This window comes from Epinephelus fuscoguttatus, linkage group LG10 (assembly GCF_011397635.1).
Source record: "Epinephelus fuscoguttatus linkage group LG10, E.fuscoguttatus.final_Chr_v1".
Taxonomy (NCBI): domain Eukaryota; kingdom Metazoa; phylum Chordata; class Actinopteri; order Perciformes; family Serranidae; genus Epinephelus; species Epinephelus fuscoguttatus.
Genome location: NC_064761.1, coordinates 29,311,812 through 29,332,067, shown reverse-complemented (window position 1 = coordinate 29,332,067; position 20,256 = coordinate 29,311,812). Strand labels below are relative to the sequence as shown.

General features: G+C 42.8%; 1 protein-coding gene across 3 annotated transcripts in view; it reads left to right on the top strand.

The window, feature by feature from the left end:
* Positions 1-333: 333 nt before the first annotated feature.
* The window catches only part of tle2a (TLE family member 2, transcriptional corepressor a), a 58,760-nt gene continuing 38,837 nt past the window's right edge, over positions 334-20,256 (top strand). For all 3 annotated transcript variants that reach the window (XM_049588709.1, XM_049588711.1, XM_049588710.1), the window contains exons 1-2: positions 334-913; positions 14,182-14,345. In XM_049588709.1, the coding sequence (XP_049444666.1) occupies positions 890-913; positions 14,182-14,345 (188 nt within the window). In that variant the 5' untranslated portion in view covers positions 334-889. The remainder of the gene's footprint in view (positions 914-14,181; positions 14,346-20,256) is intronic.

Below are 20,256 nucleotides of genomic sequence, written 5' to 3'. Positions count from 1 at the left end.
CACTGAACAATTCCTGTGAAGCTCGTCTTTGTGGGGAAAATACTGCACTTTTTTATAGAAAATTAAATGTTATAATTGTGTTCATAGATTGCACGCATATATATGAGGATGTAATGACAATGCAATGCAATGCAAAGAAGAGGAAGGTGCAGATATCACCAGGCTATTTGAAGAATTGTGCACGATGCGATGCAATTTATAACTTTAATTTGCAGATTTCATTATTTTATTAATTCTGGTAATGTATGAGGGACAGCAGTGTCTTTAGCCCCCCCCCCCCCCCCTCCTTAAAGAAGGCTACTCATATGTTATGTCCCATTGAGGATCAGAGAAGGGGGGAGTGAGAGGAGTGAGGGACTGGGAGTGTTGTGTGAAAAGAGTGCAGGCCAACGAGCGAGACAAAAGAGGCTGCGGCTGCATTGAATGTGCCGGTGGTGTGTCCGTCTCCGAAGCCACAAGCAAACCACATTTCCCCCCCTTTCCTCCTGGCCTTTTTTTTTTCACGCCACAGACGCCGAAGATATATCGGAGAGGGGAAACCAATTGCGATATTGTAATTGCTTGCAAAGCGCGAAGTTGAGGAGCTTCCCCTCTCGGAATCGGACCGGGTGTTTCTCCTCTTCCTCTGCCCGTCCTCACTACACGTCGAGTGCGGTGCGGTGTGCGGTTGGAGATATAACCCAGAACAAAGGAGTCTTGAAGCAAGGAATGAGCGAGCCGAGACTAGCTCTGCCATTACCTTTGAAACCGGGCCAAATGCCTCTCTGAGACCAACAATAGTACATCGGCTGCTCGTATTTCTCGACGAAGCTTTCCGCCCCGAAAGGGAGAAAGAAGAAGGACAAAAAATAAACGCACACGGAGGCACACACACAAGTCGGCGGCTACAATGTTTCCTCAAAACCGACCACCGGTAAGTAGGCTACGCTACTATGTAACCGTCTAACGAGGTTATTGTCTCACATCCGGAGCCTCCTTTGAATTTATGTGTTTATATCAAACACCAGGCAGTTTTTGAAGCCGTATTGAGCCTGTGTAAGAAAGTGCAACCCTGAAATTGTTTGTCTTTGTCATCCTTGCTGTGTATTTCCGGGGACTCCTTTGTGGGGGAATTGTGCTCCTCCATAGGCTGCTACATGCAACATATCATCTTGTTTTGCTTTATATTAACACCCTGTGTGATGTTTTCCTCATGAAGGTCGGCTAGATTGTTGTCACCCCAACGTCCAACTTTGCTGAGTGTCTTTGTGTGTGAATCTAATGTCCTTGGTGGCCACCACCACCTCCACCACTACCAGTTCACCATAGCCTCCTGCTATTCCCATACTATTGTAGAGTTGACCCAGATGATGAAGTGTGTGTTTGTTTGTCCCTTCCTCACAGGGCTGTGAGGAGGGGGGGGGGAGTGAGTCAGCTTGGCTTGTTGACACCTTCACTCAATGGTCTGCCCTTCTCAAGTGCCACTCATTGTTTAAAAAAGAAAATCAGCTTTTTATTCCTTCTCAATCAGGCTGATTCATACCCTCTGATTTCCTGATTTGACAGACTGAAACCTAGAAGCAAGAAGCTAAACGCCGTTGCCAAAAGTCCCTCTGTGAGGGCTGGTAACGTGGCTGTAAAAATGAGACAGAAATTGGCGTGCTGTCTGTGTTTTTGAGATGGATCTCCGAGAGGTTAGGAGCGAAAATCATGCTGCATGGCTTTAATTTGTTTTAGTCGAGTTAGGTGGAGAGCTTTTGAGCAGGCTGAAATACATAAACACTGGTCCTCCAGCTGTGTGAAGTATCAATTAAGACCTGCTCATTTGCCTAACCCTCATCTCCATCCCTCAGCCATGCCACCCTGCACCCCACCCCTGACAGTGTTTTGACATTCATGTCCCATGCATTGAAACCAGATTAAGCCCACTGTGGAGTATAACTTCATGCCACTTTAATGGATTCTTCCCACAAATTCATTTGTGCAGGTGAAGACCCCTAAAACGACACATTGTTTTAATTTTTTGCAGCTTTCCTGTGTTTGCACGAGGCTTACATTGCATCAAGCGTTGTAACTTTTATTATTTCAGCCTGTACTTCCTCTGAGTGATAAAGGGATCTTGTGAGTCCCCCTCTATCCAAACACAGCACATGCACAAACATCACACACACACCAGCAGCTGTGTATGTAGTATAGCTGACTGCAGGAAGGCAGGGCAGGAGGCAGACTGTGGGTCTGTGGTTTGCACTGTAAACCCAATCCCTCTCATCCAGCCTCTCCTCACTGTGTTCCTGTGAGAGCTCCAAACCACATCTTAATGTATGGGCAGGCGTCCCAGGGTGAGAGGAGCAGACTGCGGCGGGTCTGGGTGGAATGTTTAGGCCAGTGGCCCTGTTTCGTTTCAAGGCTTTCGCAGATCCCAACAGCACCGTGTGAGACACTCGTCCTCAGAAAGTCTCCGGCCATCGGTAGCTCTTGTTTGCACCTCGGAGCGAAGGGCCACTCAACCTGGCAAACTGTTAAATCTCTGAAATGCTGCGCTGGCAGTAACCTGTCATCACTGGATACTAGTCTGCTGTGAAGGATGTGACCCATATATTATACAAACATGTAACCCATATTATCAAATGTATATTATCAAATGATGATTAAGAACGTGCTACATTCATTTCCAGATCCTGAACAACAGACTTTGTGGATGGTATCTACCAGGTAGCATGGATGTTAAAATGCTTGTGTATCGACCAAATTAAGTACATACCTAAACTGAAACTAAATATCTCATCATGTGCACAGATCTAATGAAGCTGGGGGTGTCCACCGTTACATAAACACACCATAGAAACATTCTTGAAAATGCCTCGGGCCCTTCTATGTGCCCAGATGATTTTGGGATGTTTCCAAAAACAGTAGACTAGTTGAGAAGTGTAAAGGACATGGCAGGCATGGCTGGCTGTCTTCAATCCTTAATGTTCTTTCAGAGCTGCCACAGTGACAGAAACATACAAGGCCAAACTGTAGACACAGACAGAAATGGATAAGAAGAAGAAAGCAAAACATCAGAGCAGAATATAAAATTGTATTCAAATCAGCAACTACCGCTTTGTTTTACTGGCCTGTATTAACACTAACCATGTTAACATAAACATGTCTGACCCACTTGACATAACGTAACTTAGCCATTAACTAAATGCATTGAGCAAGACAAAATGGTGGCATTAGCAAGTTTGGTTCGCCTCATTAATACTTAAAAAGGTGTCCCGTGTCCATGTGTGTGCTCGTGTGAAGGAAAGTTATAAAAATCTTCCTGTTGCCAAAATAGACCTGATCTGTGGGAGCTGATTATCACAGAGTTATCAAAGACATCCAAATCTCTCCAAGGTCACTCTGAGATCAGTCATAACATTACAAACAGTTCCCTACCGACCGTTTGTACTAAACAATGTCCTGGGCTGGGGGTGGGGACTGTTAAGAGGCCACACCTGTGGGTGAACCTTGGTTAAGTTTTGTAATTTAGCCCATCAAAAGCGTTTCATGATCTATTAAGGCAAAGACTGATCAAACAGGTTACTAATGCGTCATCACCTTTGCCATATTGTGTAAACCACTGATTTGGTTGCTACCCAAACTGTCTACTGTAAACATTCATGAGAGCGGTGCTGTAGTTGTTGGTACACTCTGCAGACAGCTTGGGTGTGCTGGCCGTGTAATTTTCCCCCGAATAAGTTGAATTAGATAATGCAGTTAAATTGGATTTGTTTATGACTGGTGCTCTTGCCTGTCCCAGTGGACCCACTTGAAAAGCTCATTTTATGAGGCACAGTCTCCACAGACTGTACAAACTGAGGCAATTCCAAAGTCAGAGATGTTTCTTGTCATTGTCTTTATTATAGGGATTTCTGGATATTGGCATGTCGTCGGTGTCTGGCTTTAAAATGAACTATCAGAATCGACCAACATGGGGCGTCGGTGGCTTGGTGGTAGAGCAGGTGCCCCATGTACAAGGCTGTTGCCGCAGCAGCCCAGGTTCGAATCCAGCCTGTGGCCCTTTGCTGCATGTCACTCCCTCTCTCTCTCCCCCTTTCACACTTGTCTGTCCTATCAATTAAAGGCTTAAAAATGCCCAAAAAATATCTTAAAAAAAAGAATCGACCAACATGCTTTTTCTAAATTTGGGTATCGGTTATTGGTCAAGTAAGTTGTTACATACTGGCATATCAGCAAAAAATCCAATATCATGCATCCCTACCTGTTGGTACACCTTAAGACTCCAGAACTTGCTACCTTTTCTTAGTTATGTTAGGGTTAGTATCACCAAAATCAAACCTGTGTATCAGTGCCGTATTACAACTTAAATGTTGTGGTGCCATAACAATTCACCTTTCGCTAAGCCCCGCCACTTTGTGACGGTTCATCGAGCTGTCCGAGTAAGCATGGAACTCACACTGTACCAAAGTGCACCCTCTGAAGAAATATTTTTACATTTATGGAAAAACAAAAAAGCCAGTGCCCGGACCTCTTCCGGTAGATGGGCGAGGAGCTCCTGGGGAAGCCAAACACTGTTCATTTGCACACACTGCGATGACACACAGCTGGTTCAATATCGGCAAACTTTCCCCATTTCCCTTCACTGGTTCCTGTACAGCAGGGTCAGTCTTTATTCAGTGTTATAGCCATTTAAAAAGCAAAAGCAGCATGTGTATACGTTCAGTAAGGCTATACCTTCAGGAGCTAGCTAGCTAACTATAGCCTACAGTTTTCAGGGTTTGATTTTGGAACAGGAAGGAAACACACATCTCCTTCCAACCTCTCTAGATAACTAGCATCATTATTACAAGTGCCCTACGCACAACGTTTAGCTCGAAATTCGCAAAATGAAAAATCTGAAAGAGAGTCTATGGAGCACAGCCACGTAGTTGTTGGACCTTTGACGGAGCTAACTGTTGCTACGCTGCGATTGGCCAGCCTGTGTTTGAGGGGCAGGACTTAGCAAAGGGTCAGTTAGTGTGTCATGATACGGGAATTTCTCACTTCGATACCCCACCTAGAAAATTTAAATTTTTCATGAAAAGATTGATAAAGCAAAGTTATAACTTGAGGACTTTTTTATTTTTTTGGCTAATGGCAGAGAATAGCAGAATGACTGTAGTAAACATTAACAACAACAGAAAGTGAGACTGCAGCTCGTACTGGTGTATCAATACTGTGGAAAATGAGTATTGACATTGTTTCAAATATTCAAAATGGATATGTATTGATATATCAGTATTTTTGACATCACTTACAGCAATGCCTCCTAACTTTTTGTTCAAGCACAAGCGGTACTTGGTGACTTTACATCACACCATGAGCACCTTGGTGTACTGTCACTGTTCTCACACTGCTGCGCCACAACAACAGCCAAAGTGCATCACAAAACAGGGCCTGGAGCAGTGCCTCAGATCATCATATGAAGTCTATTTAAAGATCCATATGTGAATGCCAGCACGCGTGATGTAAAGATCCACTCTCTGATCTCTGTGAAAAATGTGTTTTCAATTAAATACTCCGAAGTATCACTATGGCCTGAATCTTCATCTCTGTATCTCCTATCATCTCAACCCATTCAAGGAGGTCGTCTTTCCAAATTATTATCTAGTCAGTGAGTATAGATATGGTTAGGGGAGGCACAGACTGTTGTGGGGAGAGTACTTTGAATGCGTGGCTGAGATGAGGCCTTTCTCCTCTCTGTCCTCAGAGCTAGCATAAAGCAAGCCTCCACTCCCCCAGTCCTAGCATGCTTTTAGCTCTTTATCACCACTGTTGTCCAGTGGTGAGAGTGTGGCTATCGATCAGGAGCTCGCCTGCTTTGCTCAGCCACCGATTAGATGGAGAGAGAGGGAGGCAGAGGGAGAGAGGAAGAAAAGGCAGGAGAAAACGAAGGAGAAGAGGCTGAAGGGATCTCAGGTTTACACAAGCTGTTGTGGAGGTGCGTCTCGGTGGAAGGAACAAACGAGCTGAGGGGGTTACCTAATAAAAGAAGGCACCTCCAGCAATTAAGCCAGCTGACAGGCAAACTGTGGCGCTTCGCTAATGTGGGCTGACAGCAGGGAAATTTGAATAACGAGGCTTGCGGGAGGAAGGAGAGAGGAATGAGGATGCGGAGGGGGTTGGGGAGAGAAAACTGAGAAAGAAAGATGTGTGGGGCTAATGAAACAGGTGCCTGGCAGCCCCTCCCCTCTAAGTGCAGGAATCATTGAGAGATTACCAGCGCGTTTCTCCAGCACAGAGCCAAGCAGATAGCCACTTGATGGAGGGTGGGGGGGATGGAGGTGGGGGCAATGAACCTGTCTCTTTTCTTCTCCACCGCAAGCCGCTTTAACAATGCAAATCACCGCTGAATGTTGACAGTTGTGTTTGAATAATTTGATATAAGAAGCTTTCACATCAAACGCTTTCTGAGAGAGGACAGCGTATTGACATGTTTCATGGCCCTCTGAGATGGGGAGGTGTGTTTTTAGGCGTGTGTGGGTGGATACACACAGATACACATTCAGAAATGCTATTCTGGGTTAGACCTACTGTCACTACGTCCTTGGTGGTAGTCAGATGAGAGAGGGAAAGAGAGAGAGCTTGGTGGGTGTTTACTCTGATGATCGACTCTGTGGGTAAGCAGTGTAATTAGTGGCCTGACTAATGGGCCGAGCTATATGAAGGGAGGCAGCAGCACAGCATCTTCCCAGCTGAAGGAGACAGACAGACAGAGACGGCGCTCCGATTAAACAAATAAGAAACTGTAATCCAAACATTTGGTGTGGGATTTTTTTTTTTTAGCCGTGCTAGCGGCATGGCTGTAGGGATGGCAGCGAGTCGGTCCAGCTCCAGACTGAAATACTTCAACAACTATTGGCTGAGCTATGATGAAATACAGTGAAAGACATTCATGGTGCCCAGAGGATAAATCCTTATGACATCGCTGATCCACTAGCTTTTCGTGCTTTTCGGTGTTTTCACTTAAACTGCAAAATATTTCCAGTAGGCTTTGGCAGTTTTAAATGGCAACTTGGGGTTCAGTATCTTGCTCAAGGATACTTTGACATGCGGAATGGAGGAGCCCTGGATCGAACTGCCGATCTTCCGATTAGTGAACTACCCTCTCTACCTCCTGAGCCACAGCCATAGGGTATAATGGCGTGGCCAAAGTATTTAGAAAACCTGAAGGTGCTCCACTTTCTTTTAAACTGATACGGAGATGCTGTATTGAGAGATTGTGAGTGGAGTGGTGGGGACACATCATGTCTATTCAGCCCACTGATGTGTCGGTATCTGCGATGGCATCTAGTGTCATCGGGTTGTAAGTATTAGACAAGTTTTGCTGAGTTTGAAGTAGGATAATTGCATATTAGAAACACAGCATTTTAGGCTTGGCAACAACATACATGCTACAGTGATGCTCAGCTTTTATATTGATTTTTTTTATACAAATACTGTCATATACCGTATACCCAAGTGAAATGTTAAAAGGTATGGAAGGTTCGAAAAAATAGATATGACTCAAACCTAGTTCCCTTCCCAGCCAATGAATCCTGCTTGCTTTGGTGATCTCCTGACTTCTCTAGTGCCACCATGAAGTAAACATCTTTTAAAATGTCTTGACAGCTATTTGCTGGATTGCCACATTTGTTGCAGATTTTCACGTTCCTCTCAAAACTATTTGAAGTAATTTCTGTGACCTCCTGACTTTTCATCTAGTACCATCATCAGGTCAAAATCTGAATCTCAACGTTTTTGTTTATGACCAAATACATGCAAGACATTCCCATCAGCCCAGGCTGTACTTTGTGTCTCGAGCTAATTAGCAAATGTTAGCATGACATCACACTAAATGAGATGATGATCACCAGGGCTGCATAATATATCATGGTTTTATTGTCATCACAGTGTCAACTCGCGTGATAAACACATCGTGAAAGACTGTGATACTTTGAACATAGTGACAAAGTATTAAATTACACTTTGTCTGTAGGAACTGTTTTGTCTGATACAGCCAAGCTGTCAACTCCCTGGCCAATCAGACAGAGCCTTTGTTGCAAGGTTGAAGAACTGCAGGAGATTAAGATACAGGAGAGACGATGTGGCACAAGGACAGGTACTGTACAGGTCGGAGTCAAGAACTGAGTACACTTTAATATCTGTTTATTGCAAGACAACAGTATTGGATATCGCATATTTCCTCATACCGTGAATCCCTTATAAACATAGTTAAGGTTATACTTGCTCAGATTTATCTTAAAGCAGCTCTGTGCCGAAGTACAGTCTCACAGAGCTGCTAGCTTGTCTGCTCTCGTCCTGTTTTTGTGTTAACAGACAAAATTTTTACATTGAATTTAAACTTTCTTGGCATGAGCGAGATTCTCTGACCAAAGCTGGACACAATCTGTGTTCAGGATTTGTAACAAACACAGTATGGCAGACAAGAAACAAGAACATGGCAACCGCTCATAACAGCGTAGTGGGAGCTTTGTGTCGACAAGTACTTGGAAGAATCCTTTTCTTTGATGCTACATGTGAGAAACGCATTTTCAGTGGTGAAAATTGCAAAACAAGGAGGATGTAAGAGGTCATCCAAGAGGAATCCATTTCTCTCCTCATCCTCTGCAGACGTACCAAGAAGACACAGAGGAGTGTTCTTTTAAGTGAACCTAATATTCTTATGGTCACACAACCACATAATAACACTGATGGCCCCATTTCAGCTCCATTAGCAAATTTATGTATCACTGTGGGTCACTGCGGCTTGTGAGGATTGAGACACGTCTTGCGGATTCCCGTTGATATTTGACGTAGCAGCTACAGTCATGTGTGAATACAATAAAGTGCATGTGTGCTTGTAAATAGTTGTGGAGAACTGCATCGTGCACACATCCACTTAGTGTTTGTAGTTGGCTTGTGTGGGTGTGTAGTCTCGTCTGTGTGTGTGTGTGTGTGCGTGTGCACATGTGTTTTTGTGGGTGGGGGGTAGAGCAAGGATGTGAGGTCATAGTGGTTTGTTGCTTGCGGTGTAATTAGTGGTTACTCAAATGAAAACAGGAATGATTTCATTCAGGGAATGCCACGATGTTAATGGTCCCTTCACATCAGAATTGAGTGTGTGCACGGATGCTATTTTTCTACACTGTTTTTTCAGGTGCATACATTTGTTTGTGCATTTGTGTCTCTTTGCATTCGTGGGGCTTGTTGCACGTCACCTTGGATATGATGTGTGTGCAGAGCATATAACCTGATCTGTTGCTAGCACAGTGCTGTGTTCAGCGGTTTCTCACCCAGTTAGCATGTTTAAAACATCCTTATTGGATTGTTTCCTATCGTATCCCACTAACGGGATGTGAGGTGTAATTTAAATCATTTCTATTCCCATAGATGACTCGTTCACGCGCCCGCTCTCTCATCCCCTCATCATCAGGTCCTCATTTAATCATTGCAATTGACTTAGGCCTTCCAGGGCTGAGAGAGATTAGTGTGAACGTGTGTGTGCGTGCCCATACATCTGATGTGACCGGGTCATTTCTGGGCTGTTCTCATTCAGCTTGTGCAATAGGTGGCCTTAAACCCCCTAACTTTAGCCTATAGCTTTCTCAGCTGGCTTTCTGGAACAGAACAGATCACAGCGTGACAGCGCCGGGCTGTTTGGGGGCCTGTAAACACCTCCCCACTGACTTTTCTAAACAGATGAGTAATCAGATGATCTCTAATCATATCAGAGACAAGCTTTCATTCCTTATGCTACCCCACCTCTAGCAATCCCTCCCCAGCGTTACAGAAACCGACTCTGCGATGGCAAGAGCCACAGGAAGATCCAGTCTGTAATTGTGTAACAGTGATTTTCAGTCTATGTAAGCTTTGTTCAAGGGCAGATGGCGTGTCTCTTGTTTGCTCTCGAGCTGGGACGTGGCCGAGAGGGAGGGAATAACTGAGTGTAGGATTATCAGGTGAGGCTCCCAGCCTAGATCCATTCCCGGAGGTCACCGGGTCAGCTTGACAACCCGACCTCTCACTTTAAAGCCTGCTCAGCTGTTTGCCTCATCAGGAGTTGAGACAGACTAATAGCAGCGGTTCATAGGAAATGCAAGGCGTAGGAAAGAGGGTTATGTATGCCAGAATGGGATCGATGCTTTGCCTGTGTTTCCAAGACAGCATCTGTCTTGTGCGTCCAGTCTAGTCTGGTGTGAATCATCATAACAACAAACCTAACCAGCAGTCTGGAGTTGTGTGTAAGGTCCTGAGTGGCTGAGCCAGCAGAGAGATGGTGGTTTCCTCTACCTAGAAAAAAAAAATCATCTTTTTTTTCTCTCTCTTGAAGAAGTCCAGCTCTCTCTTGCTTTATCCATGCGTGAGGAAGATGCTCTCCCTCCTCTCACCTGTCCTCTGGAGACATGGCAGTGTTCAAAAAGAAAAGCACGAAAAATACTGAAAAGAAGAAGGGAGTGATAAAAAGGAGAGAGAAAAAGGATAGTCGCCTCTTTCTTCCATCCTCCTTCCATCCTCTTATAAAACGGCCTTGGTGCTCTTTTTTTCTCCCTGTGAAGAGTAATTGCTCTGTGTGTGTGTTGTGTGAAAGAGGAGGGGAGGCTGTGTGTGTGTTTAATCATGGGTTTTTGTGTGAGGAAAGGGGAGTGTGTATGTGTGAGCAACACTGACAAAATGTGTGTGTGTGTCTTTGTGAGGGTGAGTGTGTAGAGTGGGTTTGTGTGTATAAAGGAAAAGGAGTGTGTGTGTGTGTGTGTGTGTGTGTGTGTGTGGCTGTCTGTGCTCTAGGAGGGGGATCTGGCCGACAGATTGAGAGCAGCTTGTTAGAAAGAGGAACAATGAGGCCACAGCCCCTCTCCTATCTTCTTTTTTTTTGTTCCTTTCCTTTCGCTCCTTCTCTCTTTTTCCTCCTCTCTTATTTTCATCTTCTTTCAAAACACACTCTTGGCCTTCTCCTGCTCTTCTCTGTATATTTCCGATGTTCTCACTTGCTAGTCTCACCCACATTATCTTTCCATCCATCTTATCTTTTTCTTTCAACCTCTCCAGTGTATTCAACTCAGATCACTCTCTCTTCACTCTTCACTCTCCCCCCTTCATCCTCTGTCCTTAGATTCCTCTTCTCAGATAATGTTTCACCTGCTGAAACACCTCCCACGTTTTTATTTTTGTCTCTGTCTCCCCCCTCGGTACGTCTCACGCTATCTGTGCGCATGTGGACATTCATGTTTCCTTACACGCATACATACACGTACTGTAGGTGCTGTGCTGGCACGTTCTGCTCTGCTCTCATCACATCAACATCTTTGAACATCTTTTATACGCTCCCTCTGGCATTCTCTTTGGCATTGGAGTTGAGTGATGTTGTGATTAAGTGGTTAATTAAACATCATTAATGCATGACAGACATCGCTGATGTGTAGGACATCAAGATGTGTGTTGTTTTCTTTAAAAAATACAAATGAATCATTAGTGCTGTCGTTCTGCTAGCGTGTATGCCTACTGTCAATGAGCTCAGCCTGTAGGCTATTTTATTGAGCTGGAAAAGTAGGCAGGTTTTTTTTTTCCTGGTATTCCCCCGGGAGGTTTCAGTGTGATGTACTCACGGGCATGGCGTAACTTAAAGCAAACCCCTTAAGTGGAAGTGAAACGTAAAATAAACATTAAAGAGAAGAGACGTGGTAAGCAAAGGAAAAGTCACAGAACTACGTGGGGAAATTAATTAATAATTGTCAAAAATTGTTTTCATCACACATTTTCCAATGCAGCGATTCACATGAAATTTAAAAGAAATATAGGCATAACTCAATAAAACTACACTGATAAAGAAATTGTAACATTTTCATTCATAAACAATTATGTGTATTAAAGTGGAATGACACAGAAAAAAGTGCTCAACACTAGGGATGGAGGTAAAATCAATACACTATAGTATCTTAATATTTTTTGTGTGGCAATATCGTCTATTGATTTTTTTTTTTTAATCAAATAAACTATTGATATTACAAATACAATTTAAACTTTAGGTAGCCTACTAGCATAATATGATCAATTGCTTTTTCAGTACACTACATACAAATTGTTGCAGCAAAAAAATGGCGGAAGTGAGATGAACAGACTGAAAACAGAGCTTAGATAAAACAGATGTTGAAAAAGTTTTCCTTTGGGGACATCATTTACAGTTAAAAAAGGGTAATAATTTGCAATATATCCTAATTTATTTTATCGTAATACTCAGCATATTGCAACATATTTAATATCACAATAATATCGTTAAATGTCGTCATAATATTGTATCATACTGGTGATTTCCACCCCTACTGAACACACTAAGTGAAATTTATTTTATACTTAAAGAAGCCTTTGTTTACAGTGAAACTTTAAGCTACTTCCTGTACAGAGAAACTAATCTCTCAAAATGTTTGAGTAGGATTTTGGCCCATTCTTCCACACAGGCTTTAAATCTTTTGAATTTTAGAGGGGCTGTTTGTGAATCTAGAGAAAGAATTTCACTTTCAAAGCTTCAACAATCAGTGTCATCATATTCAGAATGAGTGTATATTTACAGAAAAAAAACAAAACCCAAATGTATCAATTTGATCACTAATTTGAAAAGGTAAGATTTGCAAATTATTGCATTTGTTTTTATTCTGTTCTGTTTTATTTAACACTGTTTCCCAACTTTTTTTGGAATCAGATTGTAACTATCCAATCTGGTCAGCCTTAGTTTGTCATAATTTACAAACAGGCTCTGTATGACAAATGTTTTACTGTACATACCTGTAAGGGGAAATGTCAAAAAATACAAAGCTATATTTCTTGACTTATATTTATTCAAAATTACACGTGGATGATGACTGCATTATAATAAATCCCCAGTGAGTCAGACTACATGACTACCAAGTTCCACTACCCTCCTAGAGCAGTGGTTCCCAACTGGTGGGTCACGGATCCATTCTGAATGGACCGCAGGTGACTCATAAACGTGTCAAGGTTGTAAAAAAAAAAAAAAAACACATCATTTTTAAGTACAGTCAATTTCCAGCACAGAGCTTTTATTCTGAAGTGCGGTTTTCTGCTGTAGAGTGAGTGACTAACAGACAGCTACTTGACAGGGACAGCAAGCTAGCTTGACGACGTGGCCAAACGCAAGTATGATGCTGAATGTATTAAACTGTGTGGACCTTGGACTAATGACTGAGGAGAGATCTGGATGTTGTGTTTCGTACTTTATTGGTAAATATTACAAATCTGTAAAAATTCAACTCTATCTGTATTGTAAAAAACACCAGAAATTCAACAACATTACAGGCTTATTCTTTGTACCCTTTATATAAAATCTGCTCTGCTATTTGGGGATTTTTATCAGATCTAGCAATCCTACTTGGCAATGACTCTAACGATGTCCTCCCGCAAAAAGACTAAAAAGTCTTTGAGTCAACGACAACACTTTGGCCTCTATCTAATAAACTAACAGAGCCATATTAAAAGTAGTCTGTGCTCTCCTGTAAATTACAGTATGTGACTATCACTTAACCTCGCCGTTGTACTTGACCGTTGTGAAGCTTGTGAACCGGCTGTCCCGGGCTCTGTTGGCCTCTGCACTCTGTTATTTTGACAGAGAGCCAAATCGACTGACAGACGGACAGCCCCCACCACCCTCATAGTCCAGCTCTCAGCCCCCTTTTGTCTGCCTGTCCTGCAGCATTACCCCTATGGTTGTAGTCTCCTAATTGCTTCTGAACCCTGCAGAGATGGGAGACTAAGCACAGGGGTTGGGAGGGGTCTTCAGCCATGATGGAGTCCCTTTTTTCACCCCACTTCTCTCCCTCCCACTGCTCTTATTTCTTTTATTTCTTCTTTCTACTCAGACTTACAATTAAACAAAGTGTGCTCATTTGGCTAAGAAGCTGTTGTACCTCTCCACCCTCCCACCCAAGTCTTGGTGAACCATTCACCTCTGGCTCTGCGATGACAGTGTCTGGTGGTGTGTGCGGATATGGTGGTCATGTAGATCTTTGCTTCCTGTGGTTGTTTAGTAATGTCGATTACAGACGCAATTAGACAGAAATTGCTCGGCCATCAGCTCTGAGATGTTGACGCAATTTTGAAATCAGATGTCAACTGTAATAAATCTGTGCTACTAAGTCTGTCATAATCAAAACCCCTAAGTCGTCTGTTTTCTTATCTTCTCAGGCACCTCTGCAGCCACCCCCAGGATCCTCCGCTTCAGTGGTGGCAGCCGCAGCAGCAGCAGCTGCGGCAGCATCGGGGACGCCCCAGTCACTGAAACTTACCTACCCAGAAACTTTGGACCGCATCAAGGAGGAGTTTCAATTCCTCCAGACCCAATACCACAGGTGGGTGTTTAAGAGTCTTTACAGTGATTTATACGGCCTGAGCTTGTGGGTCCCCTCAAATCTTACTCTGAATTACTGTGGTTAAAAAATTCAAGGCACTGTATTGCGTCAGGTACAGGTGAGATGATGAAATATGGTTGGGGAAGGCTGGTTTGGGTAACAGATCCATGAGGCTGAAGACTTATCAGAGCACTGCACAGCGGTTTGTAATGCTCCTAGACAGGATTTTACAGCGCTGTAAAGTTATCACAGAAGCAATCATTTTTAGGCTCCATCTGGACGACTGAGAGGCGAACAGTAGAAATACCCCGCTCACATCATAAACTAATCTACCAGAAATGAGCATTTGCATGTATTTAATTGGCCAGTGCCGTGTGTTGCATTGAGTTGTGGCAAAAGCTGAGCCAGGTTCAACTTTCTTTTGCCAGACGACAGATCGTTTTCTTTGCCCTCTCCTGCTCTCCTGTCTTACACATGTACATACACACACTCTCACGTCTCAGAGGTGATGCAAGGCTGTGTGACTAACTTTCTTGGCACAGTTTCCTGGATAAATGGGAGCATATTTGCCGTTTTTTTTCTTTCAGAGAAAGACATGCATACATTAGCTTTAGTATACGAGAAGTATGCCGGCTACTCTTCTGCATTACTGTATGCTGTGTTGGATGTTCAGGAATGTGCCCAGAATGTGGGATTTGAGCTGGCTGTGGAGTCCCAGCCTTCTCTCCCTCTGTTCTCGTGGCACACCTTCACAGGGTCCCCCCACCCCCCCTCACTCTTCTCCCCTCACCCTGCTTTGATTTAGTCGGCCAGAATCTCCCCTCCCTCCCTTTCTGTCCCACTTCAAACTTCTTTTGTGTGCTGCCCCTGGCCAGAGCCCCTCTAACCCCTGTGGCTATTGCTGCTTCCCCGTACACACAAATGCCTCTGTGTGTGTGTGTGTGTGTGTGTGTGTGTGTGTGTGTGTGTGTACACTTGTAGTGCTATTTTGCACTTTCTAGAGCACCTTGCCAAAAACAGAGGACTGATTTTATGGGTATGGAGACATTGATTTTTTTCCTGACTCTCCTTAGTGGTATTTAATAGCATGGCTGACTGCTGTTCATTTGCTAAACAAAATCTGATGAGCCAAGGGGGTTCTGTGAATGCAGCATTCGGACCGCAGACAGTCGTTTTCAAGCACCTTAAATTACACAACTGCTCCGACCTGCTGTGCATTCTATAGTGTAAGGCAGCATGCATCTATAAACCATAAGCTGTCATTAAACATCATGTGTTGGGCTTTTTTATGGCTTTATTAGGTAGGTGAGAATAGAGGGAGGAGGGAGGAAGGGGGAATATAAGCGTTATTTGCAGGACTATAAATGTACAGAGTGTATTTTACAATACATTAGTATTTCCTTTATTGTGTTGGCTCACTTCTGTTATGTTTGTCCTGTTTAACTACAGTATGACCAGTTAAAGATGCTGGGATATTGGCTGATAGGTTGGTTGAACTTTTGCTCACTGGTTGTTGCAGATTAACACTTTATTTAGTAATTGTTTCCATATTGGTTCATTTAAGACAGTGGGAGTCATAATATATCATCATCTGTTACTGTCCTGACCGAAAAGATGAGACATTACTTGCTCACTGTCATCTACTCCCAATTCCTCTGAGTGGAGATGAAAACGTCTTGACCACAAATGGTGGAAATGTTTCAACCACAGTGATCTGAAGAAGACCATTTGTGGTTGTGTTATATCCATGTATGATAAAATAATTTAATGGAATAGCAGTATGAGGTTGTTTTTGTTTTTTTGTTTTTTTTAATCTTTTCTGCAGAGTCCTTCTACACACCGCCTGCAAAAAAATATTACCCAGACATATCACATGAACCACTGCCAGATTAGGTCCCACATACCTGCAATTTTCCAGCACAACACTAGAGGCTGGCGTTTCCCCCAAACACTTTCAGTTTAGTACCCTTAGATGAGTACCTAAACCATAGATCTGTTTTATGTTTCCACTGCAAACTATACTCTTAAGGTAGGCAGAGTTCTTACCACATGGTAATAGCCACGTCACATGCAGCTCTCTCTGTATTTGACGAGCATTTATACCTCGCTGATCGTCCACTGAATGGGGTTCTGTGACATTTTCAAAGCAAAAAAAAACAGACTGGAGTGTTTAGAGCAGGAATGACGCTCTGCCATGTTTTTTTTCTCTGTAAGTAAGGAAATGAAATACTCACATTTCACATAATCTTGTTGAAATTCAAAGACGCTTTTTTTGATACAAGTCATTGAAGAGAGACAATAAAAATAAATGGAATGGTCAGCATTGTCAAATTGACTTTAAAGGTCTATTGATTGATTCACAACATCAAGGCATGCATTGAGTAACATGCAAGAAAACGTTCAACCTTAAAAGTTGCAGCTAGCTTTGAACAGCACAGTGAATTCATTTAAGTTTTTTAAGTCTATAGCTGCTGACTGTTAACTGGTTAAAGTTTTTAGTTATATTTCACTAATGTATGTTAACTTGCCACCGTTGGAACAGTGATTATTGAAGTGTCAGTTCTCTATTGACCAATCAACAGACTGCTCCGTTCTAGCTTTACCTTTTAAGCCGTTTCCACCAAGCAGTGCAGTACAGTACAGTTCAGTTCAATTGGGTTTGCTTTTTTTCCGTTTCCACTGTGAAAGGTTGTGGATGGTGTCAATGGACCCATTCCATATGGTCTCCATTTTTGGTCCCCCCTCTGTTGGGGTACCTAGCACACAGATCCGGTACTAAAAGGTGGAGCTGTGAACACTGCAGTCTGTTGATTGGTCAATAACGGACGGTCACTCTGCTCAGGGCTGAGTTGTGGCTGATTTTGAGGCTCATATCACCACTGTTCATACTGTTCATACCGTGGAGTTTTATTAGTAAACTGTAACTATAAAATTAAAAGATGTTTTGCTGCCTCTTGCAGCAGCTGTAGGCTGAGAAAAAAAAATAACTTAATTCACTGGGCCCACTTACGACTTGTAGCGTTACGCAGTGCATGACTCAACGACGTGGATCCATCAACGCACCTTAAATTTCACTGCGACAACTTTGACCATCACTTTACTTTTTACATGACATGCACTTTTAGTAATGAGTGGATCTTCAAGTGTGTATATATATTAATTTGACCAGATTATGTGAGCTTCATATATTCTAATCCTCACTCAGAGAAGAAAAAGCGCAGCAGAGCGTCATTCCTGTGGGCTCTGGCAACACTAAACCCCTGAGCTTGCCTGAGAAGGACTAAATGCACAAACCAGCTAATTTTAAATATCCCAAGGAGAGAGACTCTCACTGCCGCCTGTTTTATTCTGTTCTGAAAATGTTGGTGTACAGCCTCGTTCTGTGGACGATAAACAAGGTGCAGACTTCCATCTGTGTCACCGATAATGAGGAAATACAGTTGGTGCTGGACGGAGCAGTGAGTGACAACAACCCCGCCCACATGAAAGAGTACTGTTTGTGGTGGAAACGCTAGGGACTTTTGGTTTCAAAGGTACCATACTGATAGTGTTTGGTGGAAACAGGCTTTCGTATTGAATCAGTGCGCTAGGTACCTCAACAGATGGGTGACAAACACAAAAATAACCATTCTTATGTGTAACAGATTGAACTAAACTGAATCAACTACACAGTGGAAACAAGGCTATAAACTGACCGCATCCTGAGCTTGGTATCCTTTCTGATATTTGTTTGTCCATCTGGATGTACACTGAATTTAGTCTCAAAGTTGGAGAATACCTTGTGTGAATCAGAGGACAACCCAAGGTCATCACCCTGTGACTATTTTTGAAAAAAATCCCCCCTAAACATATCTGCATAGCTCCCGTGAACCAGCTTTTGAGCAGCACTGACCCAGACAAATCAAGCCTTTCAGAGAACACGAGTCACCCCTGGATCTGTTGGTTGAGACTGTGTGATCAGCTCTACTGGCAGACGTTCAATGTTACACCTCGTGTTACAAAACACCTGGAGCATCGCCCTCTTGCCAAGCGCTGGTACTGAGAACTAGCGAGCAGGATAAACAATAAATGAGTGATGAGATTAAGAACACGATTGGGAGCAAGCGCGAGCTTGTGATTCCATCTGCATCTTCCAGTTTCGATACCGCAGCGTGCTGTTTTAGCAGGCCTGGATCAGGTTTCCAGGAAAGCTTTATTCAACCTTCCTACAAGCTTCTCCAGCAGCCCACAGGCTGTTCTGAGCACTAAACTACATAAGTTATGCACACACTGCATAAGACTACAACTGAAAACTAATACTGTAACCATAGCTCATAACAATAGCAACAGTTATTGGAACAGATTGTGTTGTCAGATGGCCGGTAGGTATGTACGGAAGTGTAATGCAATCACTTGAGAAAAAAGTATTTGCCTTGTTTTTCTGAATTAACAACATTATTATCTCCGAATTCCGTGTACAGATTTCATGAAATAAAAAATCTGCACTTGTTTTTCTGAATTTATGGGGTAATAATCAGAAAAAGGAGAACTAGAGGTTATTTTCTTAATTCCAAAAAACAAGCAGAATTATTTTTCCATGAAATTGTTCCTCACAATTCTGAGACAATAATGTCGTTTATTGAGAAAGACAGGGCAAATGTTTTTTCTCTAGTGAGTACTTGATGCTTCCATAGGTGTGAACCTGTTAATTGACTGATTGGTTTTGCTTGCTGATAATTGCCGTACAGACTGCAGTAAACATGTTGTGTTTTAGAGACACAACAACAACAACAACGCTGTCACTTTTGATTTTGAACATTACCATTGAAAACTGAACCACTGCTGAAGACTGTTGCTGGTATTGTGATGTTATGATCATGTTAGTGTTCATTCATTTAGCCTATCCTAGCTGACATTAGGCGAGCGGTGGGGTACACCCTGGACAGGTTCAGGACAAACTATCACAGGGCTGACAGATAAGCCCTGTTTCCACCAAACACTTTCAGTATGGTACCTTTGGAACCAACAGTAACCCTTCAGACATGGTACCTAGACCCTAGTGTTTCCACTGCAATCAGTACTCTTTCATTTGGGCAGGGTTGTTGTCACTCACTTCTCCGTCCAGCACTCACTGTATTTCCTCTTTATCAGTCTGCATCTCATTTATCGTCCACAGAACGAGGCTGAATACCAACATTTTCAGAACAGAATAAAATAGGTTGCAGTGAGAGTCTCTCTCCATGGGATATTTGAAAATAGCTGGTCTGTGCATTTAGTTCTTCTCAGGCAAGCTCAGGGGTTTAGTGTTGCCGGACCCCACAGGAACAACGCTTCATAATACTTTTTTTCCTCAGAGTGCAGTTCACATAGTGTGTTCACAACGCTTGAAGAGCCACTCATTACTTACGAGTCCGTCATATAAAAACTTAAGTGATGGTCAAAGTCGTCACAGTGAAATTTAAGGTGTGCTGATGGATTCACGTCATCAACTCATGCATTGAGTAAGTTACAAGTAAACGTTCCACCTTAAAACTTGCCGGCAGTCGGCCCAGTGAATTAAGTTATTTTTTTTTCCGACTCCAGCTGCTGCAAGAGGCAGCAAATCATCCTCTCATTTTATAGTTACAATTTACTTATACGTGTGAGACTTGATGCGATATGTCTGTTGTGAGGCGACAATGCTAACCACTGCATCACCGTGCTGCCACATTAGTGTTGTGACATTATAAACCTTTGCAGTCCAAATTAATTATTGCACATCAAACCAAGTGAATTTTATTTATTGAATCTACAAAGTTACAAAATCACAAGTTTACCACAGAGAAGCAAAATGAAATTAAAAACCATTACATATATCATTTACAGTTGTGTTTTTTACATCCTAAGTTTGATCTTAAGCAAAACAGTGGAATTTGGATTTTATTATACAACT